At 41.0% G+C, this 22651-nt stretch overlaps 1 protein-coding gene across 3 annotated transcripts in view; it reads left to right on the forward strand.

Moving 5' to 3' along the window:
• Positions 1 to 22651, forward strand: part of chd7 (chromodomain helicase DNA binding protein 7) — a 111010-nt gene that overhangs the window by 55237 nt on the left and 33122 nt on the right. For all 3 annotated transcript variants that reach the window (XM_034703819.1, XM_034703820.1, XM_034703818.1), the window contains 17 exons: positions 1123 to 1239; positions 5529 to 5594; positions 6493 to 6548; positions 10248 to 10362; positions 10607 to 10690; positions 10820 to 10957; positions 13287 to 13408; positions 13892 to 14135; positions 17315 to 17491; positions 18849 to 18992; positions 19084 to 19182; positions 19271 to 19463; positions 19585 to 19801; positions 20043 to 20238; positions 20757 to 20924; positions 21077 to 21256; positions 21339 to 21449. In XM_034703819.1, the coding sequence (XP_034559710.1) occupies positions 1123 to 1239; positions 5529 to 5594; positions 6493 to 6548; positions 10248 to 10362; positions 10607 to 10690; positions 10820 to 10957; positions 13287 to 13408; positions 13892 to 14135; positions 17315 to 17491; positions 18849 to 18992; positions 19084 to 19182; positions 19271 to 19463; positions 19585 to 19801; positions 20043 to 20238; positions 20757 to 20924; positions 21077 to 21256; positions 21339 to 21449 (2427 nt within the window). The remainder of the gene's footprint in view (positions 1 to 1122; positions 1240 to 5528; positions 5595 to 6492; positions 6549 to 10247; positions 10363 to 10606; positions 10691 to 10819; positions 10958 to 13286; positions 13409 to 13891; positions 14136 to 17314; positions 17492 to 18848; positions 18993 to 19083; positions 19183 to 19270; positions 19464 to 19584; positions 19802 to 20042; positions 20239 to 20756; positions 20925 to 21076; positions 21257 to 21338; positions 21450 to 22651) is intronic.

Below are 22651 nucleotides of genomic sequence, written 5' to 3' on the forward strand. Positions count from 1 at the left end.
ACATGTTTATTTCTGTGGTAAAGATCGGCTTCTTTGATCACCAGCCTCTAGTGGACGCTCCATGAACTGCAGTTGTAACACCTCCTATTTTAAGACCAGAGGTTTCCGCTTGGTTTTAACTTTTTTAACTTCTAATGTAGTCAACAAAGAGTTCACTTTTGTGGTTAATACTGAGCTCCTGCATAAATCCAGGAAGTAAATAAAATGTGCAGATCTATCTGTGATGAAGCCTGTGGAGATAGAAGGTGCTGAGCAGGTCATGCCACCTTCACATGATCCAATGTGAACAACTGCATCCCACTTTTATGGTTTATATCTTTCATTTACATTTTGAATCCACTACAGCTTTTAAAACTTGCAACAAGGATCTGGTGTAATGTAATTCTGCAGGTTGGGTCTGGAAGATGCTGATATAAAGACTGAACTCTGTGCTCTCCCTTTTTCATGTCTCCGGTCTCAAAATATGAAGCCCATGCAGAAAGTGTTATAAACTGCAGTTCATTGAGCGTCCACTTGAGGCTGGCTGCAGAAACACAGGAAACCGCATACACTCCTATTCAAAGAAGACGATCTTTACAGCAGAAATAAACATGTTTACAGTCTGCTTCAAAAAACGGCTTGGATCTACATCGCTAATTTCTCACTGTATGAGGGGTGAATGTTTTTCTAAGGCGTCGGATCAGAAGATAATAAAGTTACGAGTTTTGCCCATATAAGGACATGACTGACTTCACTGACAGGTGGGAACACATAGCTGTTGGCTAGGAGGCTCAAACCCCGCCTCTTTACCTCACACTATGCCTGGTTGAGTTCTGCATTTCCAATATGGCTGCCGCCGACAATTGGCTTCAAAACAGCGCTCAGGAACAGATGTGTGACCTCACAGATACTACATCCATTACTAATACAGTCTATGGTGCTAATGTAATAATGTGGTCCAGAGCAGCATCTGACCTTTCACTCTATGAGTTCTGGCTCTTGTTCAAATGTTAAAGCCCCGCTACACCGGAGTCCACCTTCCTCAGCTTGTTTGTTAAGAATGAATGGAGGACATGGGATTTTCTGGGATTGAGCTGATGAGCTGAATCTTCAAACCTCTGTGTTTTCTCCTCTTCTCAACAGAAGCGTCGCTCCAGCCGTCAGGTGAAGAGGAAGAGGTACACTGAGGATCTGGAGTTCAGGATCTCAGACGACGACAGCGGAGACGACTCGGCAGCCAAGTCGCCATCCCAACAACAGGTACGGCTTTCAGTTTCTGTCTCTGCAAGAGAGTCTGACTTTAACGAGCTTCAGATACCTTTGAATGAATTAACGACGCATACTCTACGCTGCCCAGCTGTAACTCTTTCTGACACTGAACTTTGCTATACCTGTCATACTCTCTTATCCTCTTATCATAATCTGTTCACCTGTTGTATCAGGAGGTGGTGCAGCCATTATCAGACTAGCATGTACTGGATGATACAGTCCACACTGACCTGAATAACTTGAGGTCATTTTAAAGCTTTATATTCTTTATATCTAAATTCAAAGACTCACATAGATGTCAAAATGAAACGTACGGCACGTTGCCACAACGGAACACGTGGAGGGGATTTGTGGAGAAAGTTCTTTTGAACGCTGTTAAAATAAAAAACGATGAAGGCCTCAACTCTGCTGCCTGACTCAACGTGTTCAGTCTGAAAGTATCAGCCTGTAAACCTGAGATTGGCTGATTGATTGATGGCGTTTTGAAGTGCATTGGCGTTGACGAGTGCCTGCAGTCACTTAATAGATGATCTATGGTATGTGCGCAGGCTGTGCAAGGAGAGTGGATAAAGCTTTATTCTACAGAGTCAGTCAACAAACATAAAGAAACATATAAGAATATTCTTGGTCAATTTTAAGAAGGTATTAAAAAGTTATTTCTGAGCCTTGTGCTTTTACTGTAACTCTCATGCACCCTGCTACAAATGTTAGCCTGCATTTCCTGAGTGAGCGCCATCTTTTCTCAATGACAGGAGATCAAGTCTAAAGCTGTTACTGGTGAGTGTTTAATGCAGGTTAATATTGATTCAGACATAAATCAGAATCCCGGGAGGGAAACTCAGTCATTACAGTCTTATACACAACAAATTATACACAACAATTCTTATACACGACAAATAAGAATACTAATAGAAGATGGAATACAATAAGATATAAATACATATAAAATAAATTATTAATAATAATAAAAGTGTGGAAAAAAGCACAGGGAATGAAGGTCATATATACTAAGCCAAAATACTGTTCGATTAGCATTGGCTTCTATTTGTGTGACACTCACGTTAATGTTACAATGTCATTTAGCAGACGCTTTTATCCAAAGCGACGTACATACGACAACAAGAACAACACAAGCAAAGAATAGACAAGAGGAAACAAGATCAGTACGGGTAACAAAGTGCTTCAAGTCCATTTGGATGCAGGTAAAGGCTATGCACAAAAGTAAATAAAGATAAGTGAACATTAACCAGCAGCAGGACGAGGTGCTGCTAGTAGCGGCACTGACGGCGTCTGTCTCGATCTTTACATCTGTGTTTCTGTGACGCAGCGTGGCGTGTGTGTTTACATTTCACAGCCGTGCTCAGTCTCTGGAAATACCAAGCGGCAACCTCCGCTATGAGGTTGCCGCTATGAGTCAAATGCGGAAGTGTTAAAAGCTGCAGTTCATCGAGGATCCGCTTGAGGCTGGCTCCGGAAGTACCGGAAGTCACATACACATGAATGGGGAAAAGACGATCTTTGCAGCGTTAATAAACATGTTTACAGCCTGGTACAAAAGATGAGTGTAGTCTGAATAGCTAATTTCTCGATGTCCTCTCACTGTGAGGGGGGTGAATTTTTTTCTAATTTGGTAATATAGAAGATATTGAGATTACTAGTCTTCCAATGAGAGGCACAGCTGCCTGCAGGAACACTGCAGCTGTTGGCTAGGAGGCTCAAACTCCGCCTCTTTACGTCACACTGGCTCGACAGAAGCAATATGGCTGCCGCAGCCGATTGGTCTCAAAACAGCTCTTCAGAAACAGATGGGTGACGTCACGGATACTACGTCCATATTTTTTTACAGTCTCTGGAAATACATGTCATAGTGTGAGATTCAGAAACGGATAAAATCAACACCACTGTCGCTAATGTGTTCTTCTTCTTGTGCTATTTAATGCAGTTAGCATTCTTCTTCTGTTACTTAATGCGGTTAGCAAACAGCTTTAAGATGCTCTATAGCCACCGTCTGGGGTAGGGATGACCACAATTAATCGATTATCGATTAATTGATTGTTAAGAAATCACTCGAAACACTCATTTTTGTTGTCAATTTTCCGTCACGTGGAACAAACATCATGTGGTCTCATATTACCCTCAGCTATCATGGAGGTGTTTTTAGTTTAAAGCATGTTTCGATGTGAATCAGCTGTTAAAGGTGTTGCGCACAGCGGAGACGCTCAGCTGGCGGCTGCGGCTGCGCGTCAGGTCTCCACGTGCGCTTTTTAAAAGAGGATCAATACAAAACTGCTGCCAACAACAACACGGACACAAAGGTTGACAGCTTTAAACAGGACATTTCCCACCTTTGGATACAAAGGCAACAGACAGGTGGGAAATTATGGGCTGAGCTTTTCTCCAGCGGGACTGATTATGACCCGGTTGCGCTCCCGGCTGACACCTGACCGAATACACATGTTTATTTTTCTCAATAAGAACGAGTAGACAGAAAACTGGACACTGTGAGTCTGAAGTACTTTTCTGTTAGTATTATGAGCCTTCACTTTATAAGATTATGTCCGCGGAGAATATTTTAATGAGCCTGATCGTTGATAATCTGCGTGTCAAACGTGTCCCCGTATTCAATCCCGTCAGTGATTTGCATTTTGTTGCTGTAGAAAATACAATTTAGGGGGAAAACAACCTATTTGGCATTGTTTTTGACGTAAGAATATTAATGTTTTTTTTTTTTTTATCAATTAATCGATAATTGATCGTTAACATTTCCAAAAATCGATCACGGAAAATACTTAAAATGTTCATCCCTAGTCTGGGGAGATACCCATTACAACCAGGCACCGGTAAAAACCATGAAAAATTGTACTCATAAAATGAGAAAATATTCAAAGTAACTCTTCGAATTTTTACAAATTGAACGATTATTCAAATATTCGAAAATCATTGCCCATCCCTGATATATACAGTGATGTTAAAGTGGTAAGGTTATTGCACGGTTATTGCACAACATCCTATTCTGACATCTAAAGCTTCACTAACTGTATTCTTCTTCTCATTAATTAATCAAACATACATCTAGAACCAGCTTAGATCACTTTGTTTATTTGGTTTAATGTGCATGGAATAATCCAATTTCATCAAATGCAAAAACAACCTCATATCAGCATTATATATCAACCATCAGATGACCTGCTCTCTAACTATCTGCATCAGCTGTTGAAAGAACGATACCTGTCCACTGCTACTAATACTGTATCCATCATACTCTGATTGTGGCAGGCAGTGCTCCTGAGTAGAGGTGCAACTATAATTTGACAAATTTAGTTTCCAAAACATGTGTGGATAATTCGTCGACTGTGTCATTCCACGTTTTTCATGCTGTAATCAGATGGAACTTTATTTCCTGGAGGCCTGAGCCGTCTTAGATCCTTCCTATCTCTGCTGAGAGAAGCGACAGGTGATTTATAAAAAGGTTGCAGCCAATGCGACGCCACTGAGTCCTTAAACTTCTGGAGCAGGCGGCCCTCAGTGCTGCAAAGAGACGAGCGGCTGGTAAAGTTTGTAAAGCAGAGATATCAGTAATGCACGAGTGTTTGAAGAGAAGTCACATTAGATGATGTCTCTGTTTTTAAACACGAACTGTCCAAAGTTAGAGCCGTGCTGTGAGATTGTTCTGTCCTTCACTTCACAGTGGAGCAAACTCCCTCCATGCTAGTGTAACCAAAACCTTCTTAGCTTGAAATCGAGAGACTTATTGGTTTGTTTGGAGTTTAACGTTTGAGTTAAAAGCTAAGCTAAATAATACCCGTTCAGTAATCGTGCCGTTTATTATCCGATTAGTCAATTAATCGTTTCAGGAATAAATGAGTCGATTTACCAAAATTGTTATTAGTTGCTGCTTAATCCTGAGCTAGAAGCACGGTGTGTCTAATGAGGGAATAATCCTGCTATATGAGTTTAACAGGCTTTAACACAGAGGACACTTCCTGATCAGAAGGAGCCGGCTTCAAGCTCAGCAGACGTACTGGTTTTCAACAATTCAACAATCAGACGTTGGCCTTTTAGTGACAAAGTCATGCCGCTGTATATAAAGTGTCTCAGTCTCTGTCTCTACCTTTCCATGAACGCTCAACTCTGTGCTTCTTTAGCTCTGCTGTGTTCAGTTATCAGAAACAGTGAAGCACTGAAACAGAAGTCAGAGCCTCGAGGTTCAGACTGGTTTTATAAAAACATGTTATGGCTGGATCGAGCTCTCACACTGGAGCTGCTGTGTGTGTTTCTAGGATGTGGTCGAGGCTGAAGGGCTTGTCGTGGAGAAGATCATGGGAATGCGCACCTCGAAGAAACAGGTGAGACACAGAAACGCACACACATGCACACACACGCAGACACTAACACATGGTCTCACCAGCTTGAGTCATGGTTAACGTCATCTTATTAGCCGCTACACAGCTGGCCTAAGCAGATTACTCACACACACATACGCACGCGCACACACACGCGCGCACACAGCCCCGGCCGTGTGTGTAAGTGGAGACAAGAGTTATTGCGTTTCAGGGTGTGTGTTTCTTGGTGCCGTGTGTGTATCTCTGACTGTGTGTTTGTGCGGACCGAGCTTTGTTCTAGACTGTCTAAAGAAAGCTCATCCCTGAGCCAACACACGCACTCACACAGTCACCAGCCAACTTTCCTTTGCTAGCCAGCTGCCACTGGGTTACCCCCCACCTACACACACACACATAAACACACACTCGCAGCGCCATTCAGAGTTGACCCCGGGCTTGGCACACAGCCAAAACCACAACGCTAGCTACGCCAGACGCCAAGCTTTCATTTCCTCAGGCCGTGTGTGTGATTGATGATTCATGGCATTACAGTAGTAGTAGTAGCATGGTGGAGTGTGTGTTTGTTACAGTAAGAGGGTGAATGGACGTGTGTGGCTGCCTTTGAATGAACTCCTGTTTTCAATATTTCTGTTTCATGAAATATGAAATGTTTTCTCTTTGCAGAATTAGAGTTTATTTGCTCGATTTTAAAACCTGCTCCCTTCAGCCTCAGTGAATCCAGAACTACAGACAGCTGAGAGGCTGGAAAGATATGAATGCTCTTCCTCATTGTTAGGCTGTAAAGTAGAGCAGACTCAGTGTTGACTAATATGTCCCTGCTCGTATTCACGCACCCTCCTTTGCCACTCCTGCTCTTTGATGGTATACTCTCTGCGATTCTAACCTTTCATTTTCCTTTCAGCCGGAGGAAGGGGAGGAAGTGGAGGTCGAGGAGTTCTACGTCAAGTTTAAGGGCTTGTGAGTAACATGTTATTATTTATCACCTTCTGAATGTGGCTTCCTCTTTTCTTCAGAGTTGGTTTCAACACACTGAGAGACGTGCGTGTCCACAAGTCCGGCTCAGTGTGCTCCACCTGAAAGCCTTACATTCATTCACAAGCGTTTCACCCCCGGGGTGCTCATTCAGATGTGTTGCATCATCAACAACAACAGCAGAAGTGGTCACATGATCACTTCCTGTTATTTAAGAGTTTCATTTTTATTCTTTCACTATTTGTTGGAGCCGTCTCTTTTGTTCACCTGGCACACATTTCATCTCTGCATATCCAGACTCTAATCAAAATCAATCCATCAATCAATCAGACTTTATACATAAAGCTCTTTTCATACAATGACATTGTAACACAAAGTGCTGTAAAAAAACCCAACTTAAAATAGAATAAATTAAGAAAACCAATAAAAGAAAAAACGATGCTTTACTTTAAATACATAAATGAATAAATAAGTACATCAATAAATAAAGTAGAATAAAAGTGACTAAAATTTGAACTGGATAATAAATAAATGAATGAATGAATGAATGAATGAATGAATAAATGAATAAATGAATAAATGAATAAATGAATAAATGAATAAATAAATAAATAAATAAATAAATAAATAAATAAAAAGGAACATAAGTACATAAATAAATAAAGTAGAATAAAAGTGACTAAAATTTGAACTGGATAATAAATAAATAAATAAATAAATAAATGAATGAATGAATGAATGAATGAATGATTGAATGAATGAATAAAAAGGAACATAAGTACATAAATAAATAAAGTAGAATAAAAGTGACTAAAATTTGAACTGGATAATAAATGAATGAATGGATGAATGAATTAATAAATAAATGAATGAATAAATGAATAAATAGATAAATAAATAAATAAATAAATAAATAAATAAATAAATAAATAAATAAATAAAAAGGAACATAAGTACATAAATAAATAAAGTAGAATAAAAGTGACTAAAATTTGAACTGGATAATGAATGAATGAATGAATAAACAAATAAATAAATAAATAAATAAATAAATAAATGAATGAATGAATAAATAAAAAGGAACATAAGTACATAAATAAAGTAGAATAAAAGTGACTAAAATTTGAACTGGATAATAAATGAATGGATGAATGAATTAATAAATAAATAAATGAATGAATAAATGAATAAATAAATAAATAAATAAATAAATAAAAAGGAACATAAGTACATAAATAAATAAAGTAGAATAAAAGTGACTACAATTTGAACTGGATAATAAATAAATAAATAAATAAATAAATAAATAAATAAATAAATGAATGAATGAATGAATGAATGATTGAATGAATGAATAAAAAGGAACATAAGTACATAAGTACATAAATAAATAAAGTGGAATAAAAGTGACTAAAATTTGAACTGGATAATAAATAAATAAATAAATGAATGAATGAATGAATAAATAAATAAAACTGTTATAAGAATAAAACTGAGTTAAAAGCGAGACTACAAAGGTCGGTCTTGAGTTTGCTTTAAAAAATGTTTCTGCTCTGTGCAGCCCTCAGATCTTCATTTATATTATGTTAACTCTATAAATTCATTCTATTATTAGATTAACTTATTAATTGTGCTTTTATGTTTTCACAAACTACTATAACCCCCCATACATGCCAAAAAAACACAACTCAGGTTTTGAAATCTCTCACTCGTCATTCTGTAATCACAACAGGTGATCGGCTTGTGGATGAGACTTTCAAATGATCCACAATTCACAACAATCCAAAAGTAGGAGAGTACTCAATGACAGTCATGTGCAGCAACAAGATGCACATTGATAAGTTAATCACTATGACTGCCTAGAGAACTTGATCAGTCCTCAGTTCTATTGCTGCTGGATGTGTCTGCTGCCTTTGACTCAGTGAACCCCCGAACCCTCCACACTCTCTGATCTTGGTATCTCAGGATCTGCCCTCCACTAGTTCATGTCCTACCTCTAAGGTAGATCTCTTATACCTCTTTAGATAGAATAGAATAGCCTTTATTTGTCATTGTCAGGTGTACAATGAAATTAGAAGCGCTGCTCCTGAAGGTGCATGTTTATAAATACAAATAAAATAAAAACAGATAGAGAATATGTTTAAAAGACAACATAAATATAGAATAATATAGAACAAATGTCAAATATATCTGGATCTGCCTTGGTCTAAGAGGGGTATTAGAGTATCGTGGAGGGAAGGAGTGTCTGAACCACATGGCCTATCAACAGGTGTCCCTCAGGGGTCACTTCATGGTCCCCTCCTCTTATTATCCGCTCTCATTGCTTCTCATACACCTGCCATGCAGATGATACCCAGCTCCTCCTGTCAGCAGATGACTCCACTGTCTCGGCGGCTCTGAACTCGTCACGCCGTGCCGTTATATTTAAATGCACGAAGGAACGCCACCTTCAGCTCGACCTGTCAGAGACTGAGCTTCTTGTCATTCCAGCCAGTCCCTCCATGCAACCCCAGATCAATATCCAGCTCGGATCAAACAAACTCATGCCCACAAAGTCTGCCTGGAATCTTGGTGTCATGATTGATGACTGATCACTTGACCTTTTTAAGGTTCATGTGATCTTGTTGCTCGGTCATTCTGATTAGCTCTTTCTTTAACATCAGGAAGATGTGACGGAGCATGCAGCACAGCTCAAGAAACAGGCTCTCGTAATGTTATGCGTTGACGACTGCGACTCATCGCTGGAAGGCCGCCATGCGTGCACATCCAAACCTCTGCAGATGATCCTGAGCAGCAGCTCGTCTGCTCTTCAACCAGCCTCAAACAGCACTCCTCTGTTTGTATCTCTCCACTGGCTTCCAGCTGCAGCTCACATCAGATTCAAAACTCCACTTAAGCTTACAAAAATGTCTCCTGCCTACCTGGAACCTCTCATCCAGATCTACGCTCCCTCTCGCCTGCTACGCTCTGCCAAAGACAGATGCCTGGTACTCCCATCACAACCCTACGACTGAATTATCCAACTATTCGATCGTCTGAGTCCCTCACTACCTCTTAAGAAGACGATAAAGACTCATCTCTTTTAGGAACACCTGCACACTTCTTCTCTGTAGTGACCTTGGGCCTTGTTGTACCAGGCACCTTTTAATTGTCAGAGCATAGCAGACGGGAGAGAGATTAGACCTAGATGACGGATTCAAGGTCTGCAGGAGACATTTCTGTGTTTTTGAATTTGATGCAAGATGCACCTGGAAGCCAGTGGAGGGAAATGAACAGCCGAGTGATGTGCCATTTTGCATTTGGTTGAAGAGCAGTGGAGCTGCTGCAGTCCGGATCACCTGCAGAGGGATGTGTTGTCGGATCTCTCTCTCTGATCACCTGCAGAGCGTGTGTCAGGCGCTTCAGGTTATAAAATGCAAAGGGCAGAAAGCTGAGAGATCGTTGGAAGTACAAAGCTCGGGCAGCCAAAAATACACTTCATCTGTGGGGAAACTCTGCAGTCGGAACAGATCATTAGATTCATGCTTACACCTCACACCTTGATGCACTGTTTCCTGTTTCCTGTGATGGCCTGTAGTTTGACCTTTCTACTCATTAAAACATGCACACCCTGATTAATGCATTTAAACCAGCTGCAGAAAAAGAACGAGTGCTTTTATTCACTTTGTGTTTTTTGTGTCTCAGTTCATACCTCCACTGTCGCTGGGCAGAACTTGAAGAGCTGGAAAAGGACAAGAGAATACATCAGAAGATCAAGAGGTTTAGGGCCAAGCAACAACTGAACAGTTTCATAACTGAGGTAAGCAGAAAATAAATGTCACTGTGTTTTAAAGTTTACTTACAAGAAGGTTGAGAAGCTCTAGGCTCTTAATGGGGAGACGAATACACAGATTACAAACCTTAGCAGTGACACTTTTCTTAAAGGCGTCTTCTTGGATTTAAACTGTTAATTTAAAATCATCTGGCGTCGAGCCCTCACATTGTGGAGTAATTTTCCTACCTCTAGTAGTAAAACACAGCTTGCTCTCTCTCTCTCCCTCCAGATGGATGATGAGCCTTTTAACCCAGACTATGTGGAGGTGGACCGCGTGCTGGATATTTCAGAGAGCACAGATGAAAACGGAGAGGTGCTTTGATCTCTTCCTGTCATCCTTTATGGTTTGAGCCTCTCCCTTTCTCCACACACACTCACTAAAGTCTCTCATGTTGTGTGCATGTGTGCGTGTGTGTGTGTGTGTGTGTGTGTGTGTCCACAGATGGTGACCTTATACTTGGTGAAATGGTGCAGTCTGCCTTACGAGGACTCAACCTGGGAACTGAGAGCCGACATTGACCAGTCTAAGATAGAGGAATATGAACGCATTGCAGCACGCACACCCAACACTAAGAGAGTGGTGAGTATCTGTGTGTGTGTGTGTGTGTGTGTGTGTGTGTCAGTGAACGGTCACAGGTTCAATCTGTGTCCCTGCATCCTCCCAGGAGGCGTTAGCATGTACATGTTTGTGTGTGTTAGCTCGATGCCTGCTCCTCCTCCTTCAGATTTACAGCTGCTGTTTACTGCTCTCTACAGGGCCATGGTCCTGTGGTCTTACACACACACACACACATAGTGCACACACGCACACACACACACACACTCTTGTGGACAGGCAAAACCACTAACAGTGTGTTTAATGTGGAAGAGAAGGAGCTGACTGGCTGAGGTCTCTCCCTCCGTCACTCCTTTAACTACAGCCTTCAGTTTTATCTTGACGATCACGTTCACTCACTCTAACTCACTTTAATTTATATTTCACCTTTCAGACATTCAAGCATGCAGCTAAAGGTGCTTCATGAAATAATAGAGACAGAAAACAACAGGAAGAGGTCAAATGAGACAAAGCTAAAACAAGATAGAGGAAAGTAAAAGGAAATACTTAGAAATAAAATAAAATCATTATAATAAAATCAGTACATGAAATCAGATAAATATCAGAAAAATAAAACATTCATATATTAAAAATAATAACATAAATTATAATAAATACCCCAAAAAATGTAATACAAAAAGTAACATAAAATAAAATCATCACAATAAACTCTATAAATAAAATCAGAAAAATAAAACAACATAATTAATTAATTAATTAATAACATAAATTTGAATAAATACCAGAAAAATAGAATACAAATATAAAACAAAATTATTACAATTCAATCAGATAAATATCAGAAAAATAAAACATTATTAAATTAAAATTAATAACATAAATTAAGATAAATACCATACAAATATAATACAATTATAATAACATTAAATAAAACCATTACAAAAAATTAATAAATGAAATCAGATAAGTATGAGAAAAATAAAACATAATTATAATAAAAATAACATAAATTAGAATAAATACCAGAAAAGTAGAATAAGAATATAACATAAAATAAAATCATTACATTAACCCTTAAAGACCTGGTACCATTTTTGGGGGTACCAGACTCTCCCGTATTTATCTTGTTTTTCTAACCTATTGAAGCACTCAGCATCAAGTGCCATACATCATTTTATTCAGGAGAACCTTATCTTTCACTGTGCTGCATTTAAAGTACCAGTTTTACTTTAGTTTGGTCTGATAATGGATGAAAATACTTAAGTTTTTAAAAAATCGTCTGGAAATTTAGGTCATTTTTTACTGTGAACTCAGACAGAACATCAGGAAGTTTTGTTTTGTTTTGTTAGAAAGTTGTACTTAGGTGTTTTACACTTCCAAATACATTTTTGTCACTATCAAACCTTTACTGAGCAAGTTACAGCCATTTATTATAGTATTTTCTAAGGCGTTTTTAGTGGAAAAAGCAGGTGTATTCTTATGTTTCATTTACTGACCCTGTAGATGTGTGTTAAAAAAGGTCTGGTTTCCCTGACGAATCAATGCTGCTAAATTTGATGGCGTCATCACGGTCACCACGCAGCCACTGAATATGCAAATGAGACGAATGTGGTATCGATGGAAAGCTGAGAATGTCCGCTGTAACTGAGTTTTTAAAGCTTGTTGATAGGATCAGAGGTTCAAAAGTTATTAAACATTTAAGAAGAAGAGCTATTTGGGGCCGCCGGCAGCCATCTCGGTCTTTGAGGGTTAAAATCAGATCAATATCAGAAAAAATAATTCAAATCATTTCAATTAAAACAATGAAATAAAATCAGAATCACATCTAAAAAAAAAAAGAATAAAAATAAACTAACATAAATTGAAGTCATTACAATTAAGTTAATACAAAAACTGATAAATAGCAGAAAAAAAAAATTATTACAATGGAGTCAATGAAATAAATTCAGATAAATATCAGTAAATCAAAACAACACAATACAATTAGATGGAAAAACATTAAAATAAAAAGATATACTTAAATAATGGTTATAATGGTAATGATGCAGACCAGAGCTGAAATGAAATTACTCAAAGTTAAAAGCCAGACATTAAGACACTTTTCTACCTCAAGTAGGGAACACTGTTTAAAAATACCAATCAGCTCTTTAGTGTTGCACAGTTATTAATCCCACTTTCACATATCCAGACTGTTTCAAGAGGTCCAGACCCTCTGGTGCAGGTTCAGCATCAGTAGCCCTGGTTTGATTCTGATCTTCAGCCCTTTGCCCCGTGTCATTCCCCTCTCTCTCCCCCCCTCCAAAAATCATATAAAAACCTCTGAATAATTTCCAATGGTATCGTGTCTGTTTAGGATCGGCCTCTTACGGATGACTGGAAACAGTTGGAGGGCTCCAGGGATTACAGGAATGGCAACGCACTCAGGGAGTACCAGCTCGAGGGGCTCAACTGGCTAACCTTCAACTGGTACAACTCGTAAGTCACCGTTCACTCCTTCCTGACTTCCTCTGACATCCTCTGACACATGTGGAGCTTCAGTCCTGTATTTACACACTTCTTCATTCAGTAGTGACATTACATTGATTTATATCATACCTCTATTTATCTTTGAATCCATGAACATGTTTATTAATTGGGCTTTTGTAACGAGGGAAACTTGTGAGATTTTCTGAGACATGATGGAAGTAAAGGAGTGAAGTCAAGTGTGACCGAGATATAAATTTCCTTGCATTTTCTGCATTCCTCTCATTTCTTCTCTGGACCACCAAAGTGGAACACAGCCTGCCTCCCGCTTTGAAAAGGCAGCATCAGATCATTAAAAGTGAAATAAGTCTTGAGTCATTAAGTTGATCCCCTTACTGAAGTCATGGACTTCTACATCAGGGCCACAGGAGGAGTAGTCCTGGAGATCTTTACCTGTTTGTAAACTCTGACCCCGGTGTCTTCTCTCCTCCACAGACGTAACTGTATTCTGGCTGATGAGATGGGTCTGGGAAAGACCATCCAGTCTATTACATTCCTCTATGAGATTTTCCTGAAGGGCATTCAGGGGCCGTTCCTCGTCATCGCCCCGCTCTCCACCATCCCGAACTGGGAGAGAGAGTTCAGGACCTGGACCGAGCTCAACGCGGTGGTCTACCATGGCAGCCAGGCCAGCAGGAAGACCATCCAGGCGTATGAGATGTACTACAGAGATGCACAGGTAACAAAGATGAGACACAGGTGCTAGTCTGTGCATATGAAGGTGTGAATAAGCTTTAAAGTGCAACATGCAGGTTTCATTTTTTACAACAACCAGTCATAAGTTTGTCTGAAAATAGTTTGAGATTGTTAATAATTGGTTTTCTATGTTTTATAAGACATGAGGACAAAAAGTTAGAGGACAAAGTGCTCTGAAAATCGACTTTTCTCACATCAACATCTCAACATATCGTCACACTGGGGACAACAGGAGAGCATGAGGATGACAGATCCCTGTTATATCTGCTCGTCTCCTCTGTTATGATACTAGCCATCTAACAGGCTGGTGTGTTCAAGCTTGAGGGCTGTGGTATGCAGAAGAATAAACCTTTTCTTCCTCTTTATTGACGAAACAGGCATTTAGATCCTTATTTATTAACGTTGGCATCACTCCATTAAGCTGCGTCAAATCTTGTCAGTTCTTGACATGGAAGTAAAATGAAACAAATGACTCCAGAAGCTACAAAAGTGTATTCATTCATAAATTAATTCAATGTAAACTTTAAAAATCATGTTGATTCACGGGGTCTCAAACCTGCAGGTTGCACTTAAAGACAGTTTTTCTTGCATACAAACAATAATTGCAAATGCAAGATTGTTTTTGTACAATGCTTCAAATGGGAATATTTATGTTCATTATTGGACGTGATCCCTTTACAAAGACAATAAATAATTGCAGGGTGATATGAGGCGACCTTTTTAAATGAGACTTCAATAGTCTTACTACAATGCATTGATTTATGAATCATTGCTTCATTAGTGGCATTAAGAAAGTAATCAAACATTCATATACAGTTTTAATGATTTATTAGTGTAACATTATTATCAATTACCTGCACAGGTCCCTAAACTGAAATAGATAGATAAGATATTACTTTATTGATCCCCAGGGGGGGGAATTCAGTTGTTACAGCAACCCAGACATAAGTACAATCAAGAAGAAGTTTCAATAAGTAAAATAAGTAAAAATAAAAATAGATAAATAAAGCTAGAATACAATTTAGATATACACAATGTAACAGTGGGATTTAGATAAGTTGACATGGAGTGATTATGGTTGGTAATGACAAATTAAAGCTGGGGTTGGTAATCAGATTTAGATACACTTTTTGTTATACTGGTTAGAATGATCTTTATGTCCTGATGGTAATCAATACATAATGTGTTCTTAAAAAAGAGTGAAGAAAAGCTGCTATCTACAGCCGGAGTAAACCTGGGAAAACACCAACCAATCAGCCTTTTTTGGGTGCCAAAATTTTAAACCAATCAAATCCCGTCCTGCCGTTCTGCCCGCCTCCTGCACGTACATTTCCCCGGCGTGCACTCTGAGTCCCCGTCTCCTGCCTCTGCTTCCCCTGACTCTACTGACTGCCCCTCTCGCTCGACCTCGGGCCTGTCCCCTCTGACCCGATGAGGTGCTTTGCTCAGGACTGTAGTCCGGATCAGAGTCTAAAAAGCTCTCACCATGGGGACTCTGACAAGCAGAAGAATGAATGACATTTAGTAAGTCCTACAGAAAATGTAGATGTACTGTAGCGTCCGTCCGGATGCTGTAGTGATGACGAGCCGATTCATGAACACGTTGAGTTTTAATAACCGGTCCCTGTCGACCGTTACCACGCCAACCAACAAAGCAACAATCAATGTTTGAATGAATGAAGAACTTCTCTTGTCTCTCCTCTCTCCCACTCACACACTCTACACCTCTCCTGATGCCTTCACTGACTGTCAACACTGTAGGAATTAAGAACATCTACACTGAACATGTTTAACGAACAGTAGAGCTGTTACAGTATTACATGTGTTATAACTTTTCTCCTGATATCGTGTCACCAGTACAACTGGATAATGCTAGAATGACAGTTGTGAGTACTAACAGCAGCCATGTTTGTTTGTGTTTTTAACTTTCACTATGATAATGTTTTGGTGAGGACCGGTTTTGAATCAGTCACCATCATATGGCGTCGTTTTGGAGGAGCTCTGAGGGAGGAGGGGAGGGGTTAGACTGAGTCATGAAGAAATGCTATATTCAAATTCATGCTAGTTTTCTGAGACTGCCAACCCTAGCTTTAAGCAATAAATAAAAATAAATATGGGTATGTAATATGACCATGAGTTGTAGTTACAGTAATAATGTAATATAACATGATATAATATGGCAAAGATAATTATAATACAGTATATTATGCATTAAATATAAATATGTCTCTCAAAGAAAGGCGACCTAGATCAGGAGGATTAATCAGTGACACTTGGAAGGAAACTATATGACAGATAATATACCTGCAAATAATGTGGACAAAACCTGCGGTGTAGTGACTGAAAACAGCCAAAAATATAATTGTATTGATTTTAAATGATTTATGTTTACAGTTTTTTTTTAAATGGTCCCAGTGATTCCACGTCAGAGAGCCGGGTAATAAGGCAATAATAACATTCACAAAGCTGTTATTACTGTTCTCAGCATGCCTCCCATCTATCATCCTCAGAATGTAATAAGTCACTCTGCAGCCTCATTTTTCAAACAAGATTGTACATTAAAAGTGGACTAACAGAAGTGTGGCGTGTTCACACCGGCAGCTCATCGTCTGTGTGTGGAGGACGGCGGTCGTACGGCGGGTAGAAGAAGAAATGAGATGCTGCTGTGTGAGACAGTCAGCAGATATGATGCCGTGTGAGATAGTCAGCAGATACGAACGCATCCTCAGCCAGGGGAATTCTTTAGCCAGCTGGGGATGGACAGTGCTCCTCTGCTGTGTAAGCTCTTTACAGTCCTCGAGCTGTAAGCTCTGGTTGTACAATGCTTCTAACATCTCTCAGCATAACCCCGGCCACAGTGAGCCTCCAAGAAAATAAGCTGCAGAAGTGGAGTTCTTGCTGGCCTCTTGTCCCTAATCTAGGCTAAGATAATCCTTAAGGTCATACAGACGCTGCGTTCGTTCCTGCTACGCTTGGTGCTTCACCTTCATACAGAAGAGACTCAAAGTGCTGCAGATATGTTCCATAAACATTTATTAAATACTGCTTACTGTCAAGCTTCATGCACGACCTCTATATTTGTCTAATCCACAGGTAGAAAAACACACATGGTGAAAATTAAATTTCCTAATTTTTAAATCTCTGTCTCCTCTCTGTCCTCAGGGTAAGAATATAAAGGGAGTGTATCGGTTCCACGCCGTGATCACGACTTTTGAGATGATTTTGACGGACTGTCCCGAGCTGCGCAGCGTGCCGTGGCGCTGTGTGGTGATAGACGAGGCCCACCGCCTCAAAAACCGAAACTGCAAACTACTGGAAGGACTGAAGATGATGGACATGGTGAGTGCTGGCTACGGCGAGAGGAAACACAGAATCCAGGAGGAGGCTGTTATCAAGTCTTAGAAGTAGTACTAAGTGAGTTAAAGGTGTTAAGAGGCGTTCAGTACAGTCTGGGGATTTGTCTAGCTGTACTTTAGTGGTTTTTTTAAAGGTGTCGTTGAAACTCTAAGTTGCTAAATGCTGCAAAGTGCTCTGCTCATGGTGGATTAAGATCAGACTGAGTCCTGTCTGTCAGATGGGACTGGATCTTATCCTGTCTAGAACATAGAGTACGGTCTAGACCTGCTCTGTTTGGAAAGAGTCTGAGGATAACGTTTGTTGTGATTTGGTGCTTTATAAATAAAGATTGATCATTCAGAATTTTGTGCTTAGCTCATGAAATTGTCAGCCCACTCACCCACTGTCATAGGATGTGAGCTCCACCTGTCAACATTAAACAGGAGGCTACATTATCACAACATAGAAACGTTAGCTAATGAGCCAGAGGACTGAACCGCCTGAATAAGGGAAGGCTTATCAGAAGTTTCCAAGAAAACGCCATCCACCTTAACCACCCCAACAGGCAGTTTCAAGGGACTAGCCTGACCCCGCCGCATCCTGACTCAAACTCCACCTCCTAATTTAGGTCTGGCCTACAAAGAATGACCTGCTCAGTGGTAGTAGGATCATCCTTTTACATCTCTGATCAAAATTTGTGCTACTCAACCTGAACCTGACAAGTCTGATAGATATTTGGTTACTGCAGTCAGCCAATAGGGGAAGGGCATCACCTCTCACCTGGCCAATCTGTCACCACAAAGCATCCTAACTGTTTTAGCTGTTGCAGAAGTACGTATAACGACAGTCAGATCATGACTTTGGGATGAAATTACCTGCAGAAAGAGAGGAAGATGTTTTTTCCTCTCTGGATTAAGGAATATAAATTTAATTTAGATTATAACTCATTCACTGAAGGCTCTACCTCCCATACTACTTTTAGAGATCTGAGGTACAATGAGCAGTGATGGTGTCTGACCTTTAAGAGCTTGGAGGTCAGAAGAAGGACATTTCATCAAGCTCATGTCAAGTCCACATCATTCAGAGTCGCTATTCATTTTACTCCCTGCAATCAATTCCACAAACTGTGCCATCCTTATTTGACTGACCTGTCTGTAAGATGGGACTGGATCTGATCCTGTCTTGATGTTGGGTCTTTGTTAATAATAGAACATAGAGTACGGTCTAGAGTCTTCAGATAACATTTGTTGTGATTTGGCACTGTATAAATAAAGATTGATTGATTGATTGATTGAAGTGAAGCTTTAAACCTCCTGGATCATCTCTAACTCTGAGTATCTGTCTCCCTCTTCTCCTCCAGGAGCACAAAGTTCTGTTGACAGGAACTCCCCTCCAGAACACGGTTGAAGAGCTCTTCAGCTTGCTCAACTTCCTGGAGCCGGAGCGATTCCCGTCCGAACTGACATTTATGACTGAATTTGGAGACCTGAAGACTGAAGAACAGGTACAGAGGGGGGTGGTTCTATCATCAGTTTTCCAGCAGGTCTGTCAGGTCCTCTTGAGCTAACTGTGAATGTTGTGTCTGTCTGCATCAGGTTCAGAAACTGCAGGCCATCCTGAAGCCTATGATGCTCCGAAGACTGAAAGAGGACGTGGAGAAGAACCTGGCCCCGAAGGAGGAGACCATCATTGAGGTAGGGCAGAAGTCTCATCCTCCTCTTATGTGCTTTTATGAACCATGAGAGTATTCAGGAGAAGTTAACTCCTCCTGTGATTGTTCAGGTGGAGCTGACGAACATCCAAAAGAAATACTACCGGGCCATCCTCGAGAAGAACTTCACCTTCCTGTCAAAAGGAGGCGCTGGAGGAGGAGGCGGCGGCGGAGGAGGCAGCGGAGGAGGAGGAGGCGTCCCTAACCTCCTCAACACAATGATGGAGCTCAGAAAATGCTGCAACCACCCCTACCTCATTAACGGTACACACACACACACACACACACACCACCTTCCTCATGACCGTAAAAAAAAGAACAAACCTCATAAGAAGAGAATCCTGTCGTCGTTTCTCACTGAGTCCTTAATTTCTCCCTTTTCTAGGAGCCGAAGAGAAGATCGCCGAGGAGTTCAGAGACTCCCACGGTGGCAGGACGGACTTACCTGATATGGCTCTCCAAGCCATGATCCAGGCTGCCGGCAAGCTGGTCCTCATCGACAAGCTGCTGCCCAAACTGAAGGCGGGCGGACACAGGGTCCTGGTGTTCAGTCAGATGGTCCGCTGTCTGGATATCCTGGAGGACTACCTCATCCAGAGACGGTGAGAATGAGGAACAAGCAGTGAAACTTTAAGAACTGGAAATCTGACAGAACTTCAGTTATCTCAAGAGAAATGTTAAAATCAAACATGCTCCCTGCACTTTGCAGCAGTGTTGGCTGATCTGTGATTATAAATCTGATCCAAATGCAAGTTTTATTCCTCCTTGACTTGATGTGACCACAGACGGATTGCTGCATCACGATGCTGCAGAAACTCACTCCCTCCTCTGTCCTGTTTCCAGATATCCTTATGAACGTATCGACGGCAGGGTTCGTGGAAACCTGCGACAGGCAGCTATCGACAGGTTCTCCAGACCGGACTCGGACCGGTTCGTCTTCCTTCTGTGTACGAGAGCTGGAGGACTCGGCATTAACCTGACTGCAGCCGACACATGCATCATCTTTGACTCTGACTGGAACCCTCAGAACGACTTACAGGTACAAACCAGTGATGTGACCGCTGTGTGTGTTTTCAAAGGAGACAATGGTTTTGAAATCAGTGAGTCTCAGACAAGAAGTCAGGACATCAGAAGGGGTTGCACACCCCATATACAGAGGCTTCAGTCCTCAAGCTCTTGGCCTGAGTTCGATTCCAACCTGCGGCCCCTTTCCATGTGTCATTCCCCGTTCCCTGTCTCCTGGTTTCCTGCTCTATCCACTGTCCTATCCCAAAATATGACTGAATCAGAAACAGATCTAAGAAGTGAAGTGTGCCTTTTTAAAACTCTGCATGTGATGAACTACAGTAGACCTCTGTACTGAAGAGTGTCCCGCTGATCCACAACACCTTCAGGGTAGCATGTCAGGACTTGAGTTTAACGACCTCGCCAGCCCACACTAAGCTTTAGTTCACTGAACACATCTCCAGTTGAATAATCCTCCATCTACTGGATAGAAAAGTGTTACAAAGATCACTGTAGAAGGTTCCTCAAAGTCCCACGTGTGTCCTCTTCCAGGCTCAGGCCAGATGTCATCGTATCGGTCAGTCCAAGGCGGTCAAGATCTACCGTCTGATCACGAGGAACAGCTACGAGAGGGAGATGTTTGACAAGGCCAGTCTGAAGCTGGGTCTCGACAAAGCCGTCCTCCAGAGCATGAGCGGACGAGAGAACGCCAACAGTGGGGTATGATGCGTCTCACACACACACTCACACTCAATATCCACATCCATGACTTCCTGTCACACACCACCAACCCCAGACTCAAAGGATATACCTCAGAGGTGAAACATGTATCATATGGCTGAAGTGTTTTCCTCCTCCTCTTCCTCCTCCAGGTCCAGCAGCTGTCAAAGAAAGAAATCGAAGACCTCCTCAGAAAGGGAGCATACGGAGCTCTAATGGACGAGGAAGATGAGGGCTCCAAATTCTGTGAGGAAGACATCGACCAAATCCTGCAGAGACGAACCCACACCATCACCATCGAGTCTGAGGGCAAGGGCTCCACCTTTGCTAAGGTACAAACCGTCTTTAATCCCCGTACAGTGTCAGTCACAGTATTTATACTTGGAGTTTAATCTCACATGTCCTCATCCACAGGCCAGCTTCGTTGCGACCGGAAACCGGACTGACATTTCTTTGGAGGATCCAGACTTCTGGCAGAAATGGGCCAAGAAGGCTGAGCTGGACCTGGACTCCATTAACGGACGGGTACTACTACTACTAATAATAATAATAACAATCCATTTTATTTATAGGCTCCTTTCTAGACACTTAAGGTCACCTTACAACACACCAACAGTGAATAAATACATAAATACATCAGAATAACAATGCAATACTAGAAGAATGAAGGTGAAGTCATTCCAGTCCCATACAGGCAAATTAAAGAGAGTAGGCTTGGAGGAAAAGGTGAGTTTTGAGGCAGGATTTGAAGGTGGGGGGGAGAGGTGGAATTTTGTAAATCCTGGGGGAGAGATTTCCAGAGGGGGGGCCGAGCGGCTCCATGGTGGTCAAGCGAGCAGGTGGGGGGGTGAGTTGGGTGGAAGAGGAGGACCTGAGACTACGGTAGGGTGGGTAATTTTGTTATGGAGGAGCTCAATGAGGTCCTGAGGAGTTCGGTTGTTGACGGCCTTGAAAGTGAGGAACTGAATCTTAAAGATGATGCAGTGTTTGATGGGAAGCCGGTGGAGTTGCTGCAGGACAGGTGTGATGTGGCTGCTGGAGGGGGTTCTGGTGAGGATGTGAGCAGAGGGATTTTGAACCAATTGAAGTTTATGGACTGATTTGTTTGGTAAACCAAAAAAGAAGGGAGTTGCAGAAGTCTAGGCCAGGGGCTCCCAAACTTCTCAGCTCGTGACCCCAAAATTATAGGTCTCAAAGACTCACTACCCCCCTCGGAGTGGTTAAATGTCATTTCATACTTCATTTAGCTGGTCTGCAGAAAATGAAGCACCAACATGCACACCTGGCTGTATTTCCTCTGGTGCTGTGAATTAACGTGCTGCTACTGATGCTTCTATTCATTCATTGTTAACTTATCTTAACCTCAGGAGTCATCAGGCAACAAAGAAAGACAGAAAACTAATGAAACATTTTTAATTCTGCAAGATTTTATTTGAAATTTAACTATTTTTGTCAATATTTATTAGAATAATGAGTAAAATAGGCAACTTTAGATCATTTAAAAAAGAAAAACATTTCTGGAAGACATCTTGAGACTCCAAATTAGTGTCTCGCGACCCCCCAGGGGGTCCCGACCCACACTTTGGGAACCACTGGTCTAGACGGGAGGTGACCAGGGTGTGAATCAGGGATGCAACGATTAGAGATTTTGGTGGTACGATTATTGTGAGAGAAATAATCCTGATTATCCAGATTATTATGCGTTGTTTTATTTTTTTAGAGAATAA

The sequence above is a fragment of the Notolabrus celidotus genome, chromosome 15, assembly GCF_009762535.1.
Source record: "Notolabrus celidotus isolate fNotCel1 chromosome 15, fNotCel1.pri, whole genome shotgun sequence".
Taxonomy (NCBI): Eukaryota; Metazoa; Chordata; class Actinopteri; order Labriformes; family Labridae; genus Notolabrus; species Notolabrus celidotus.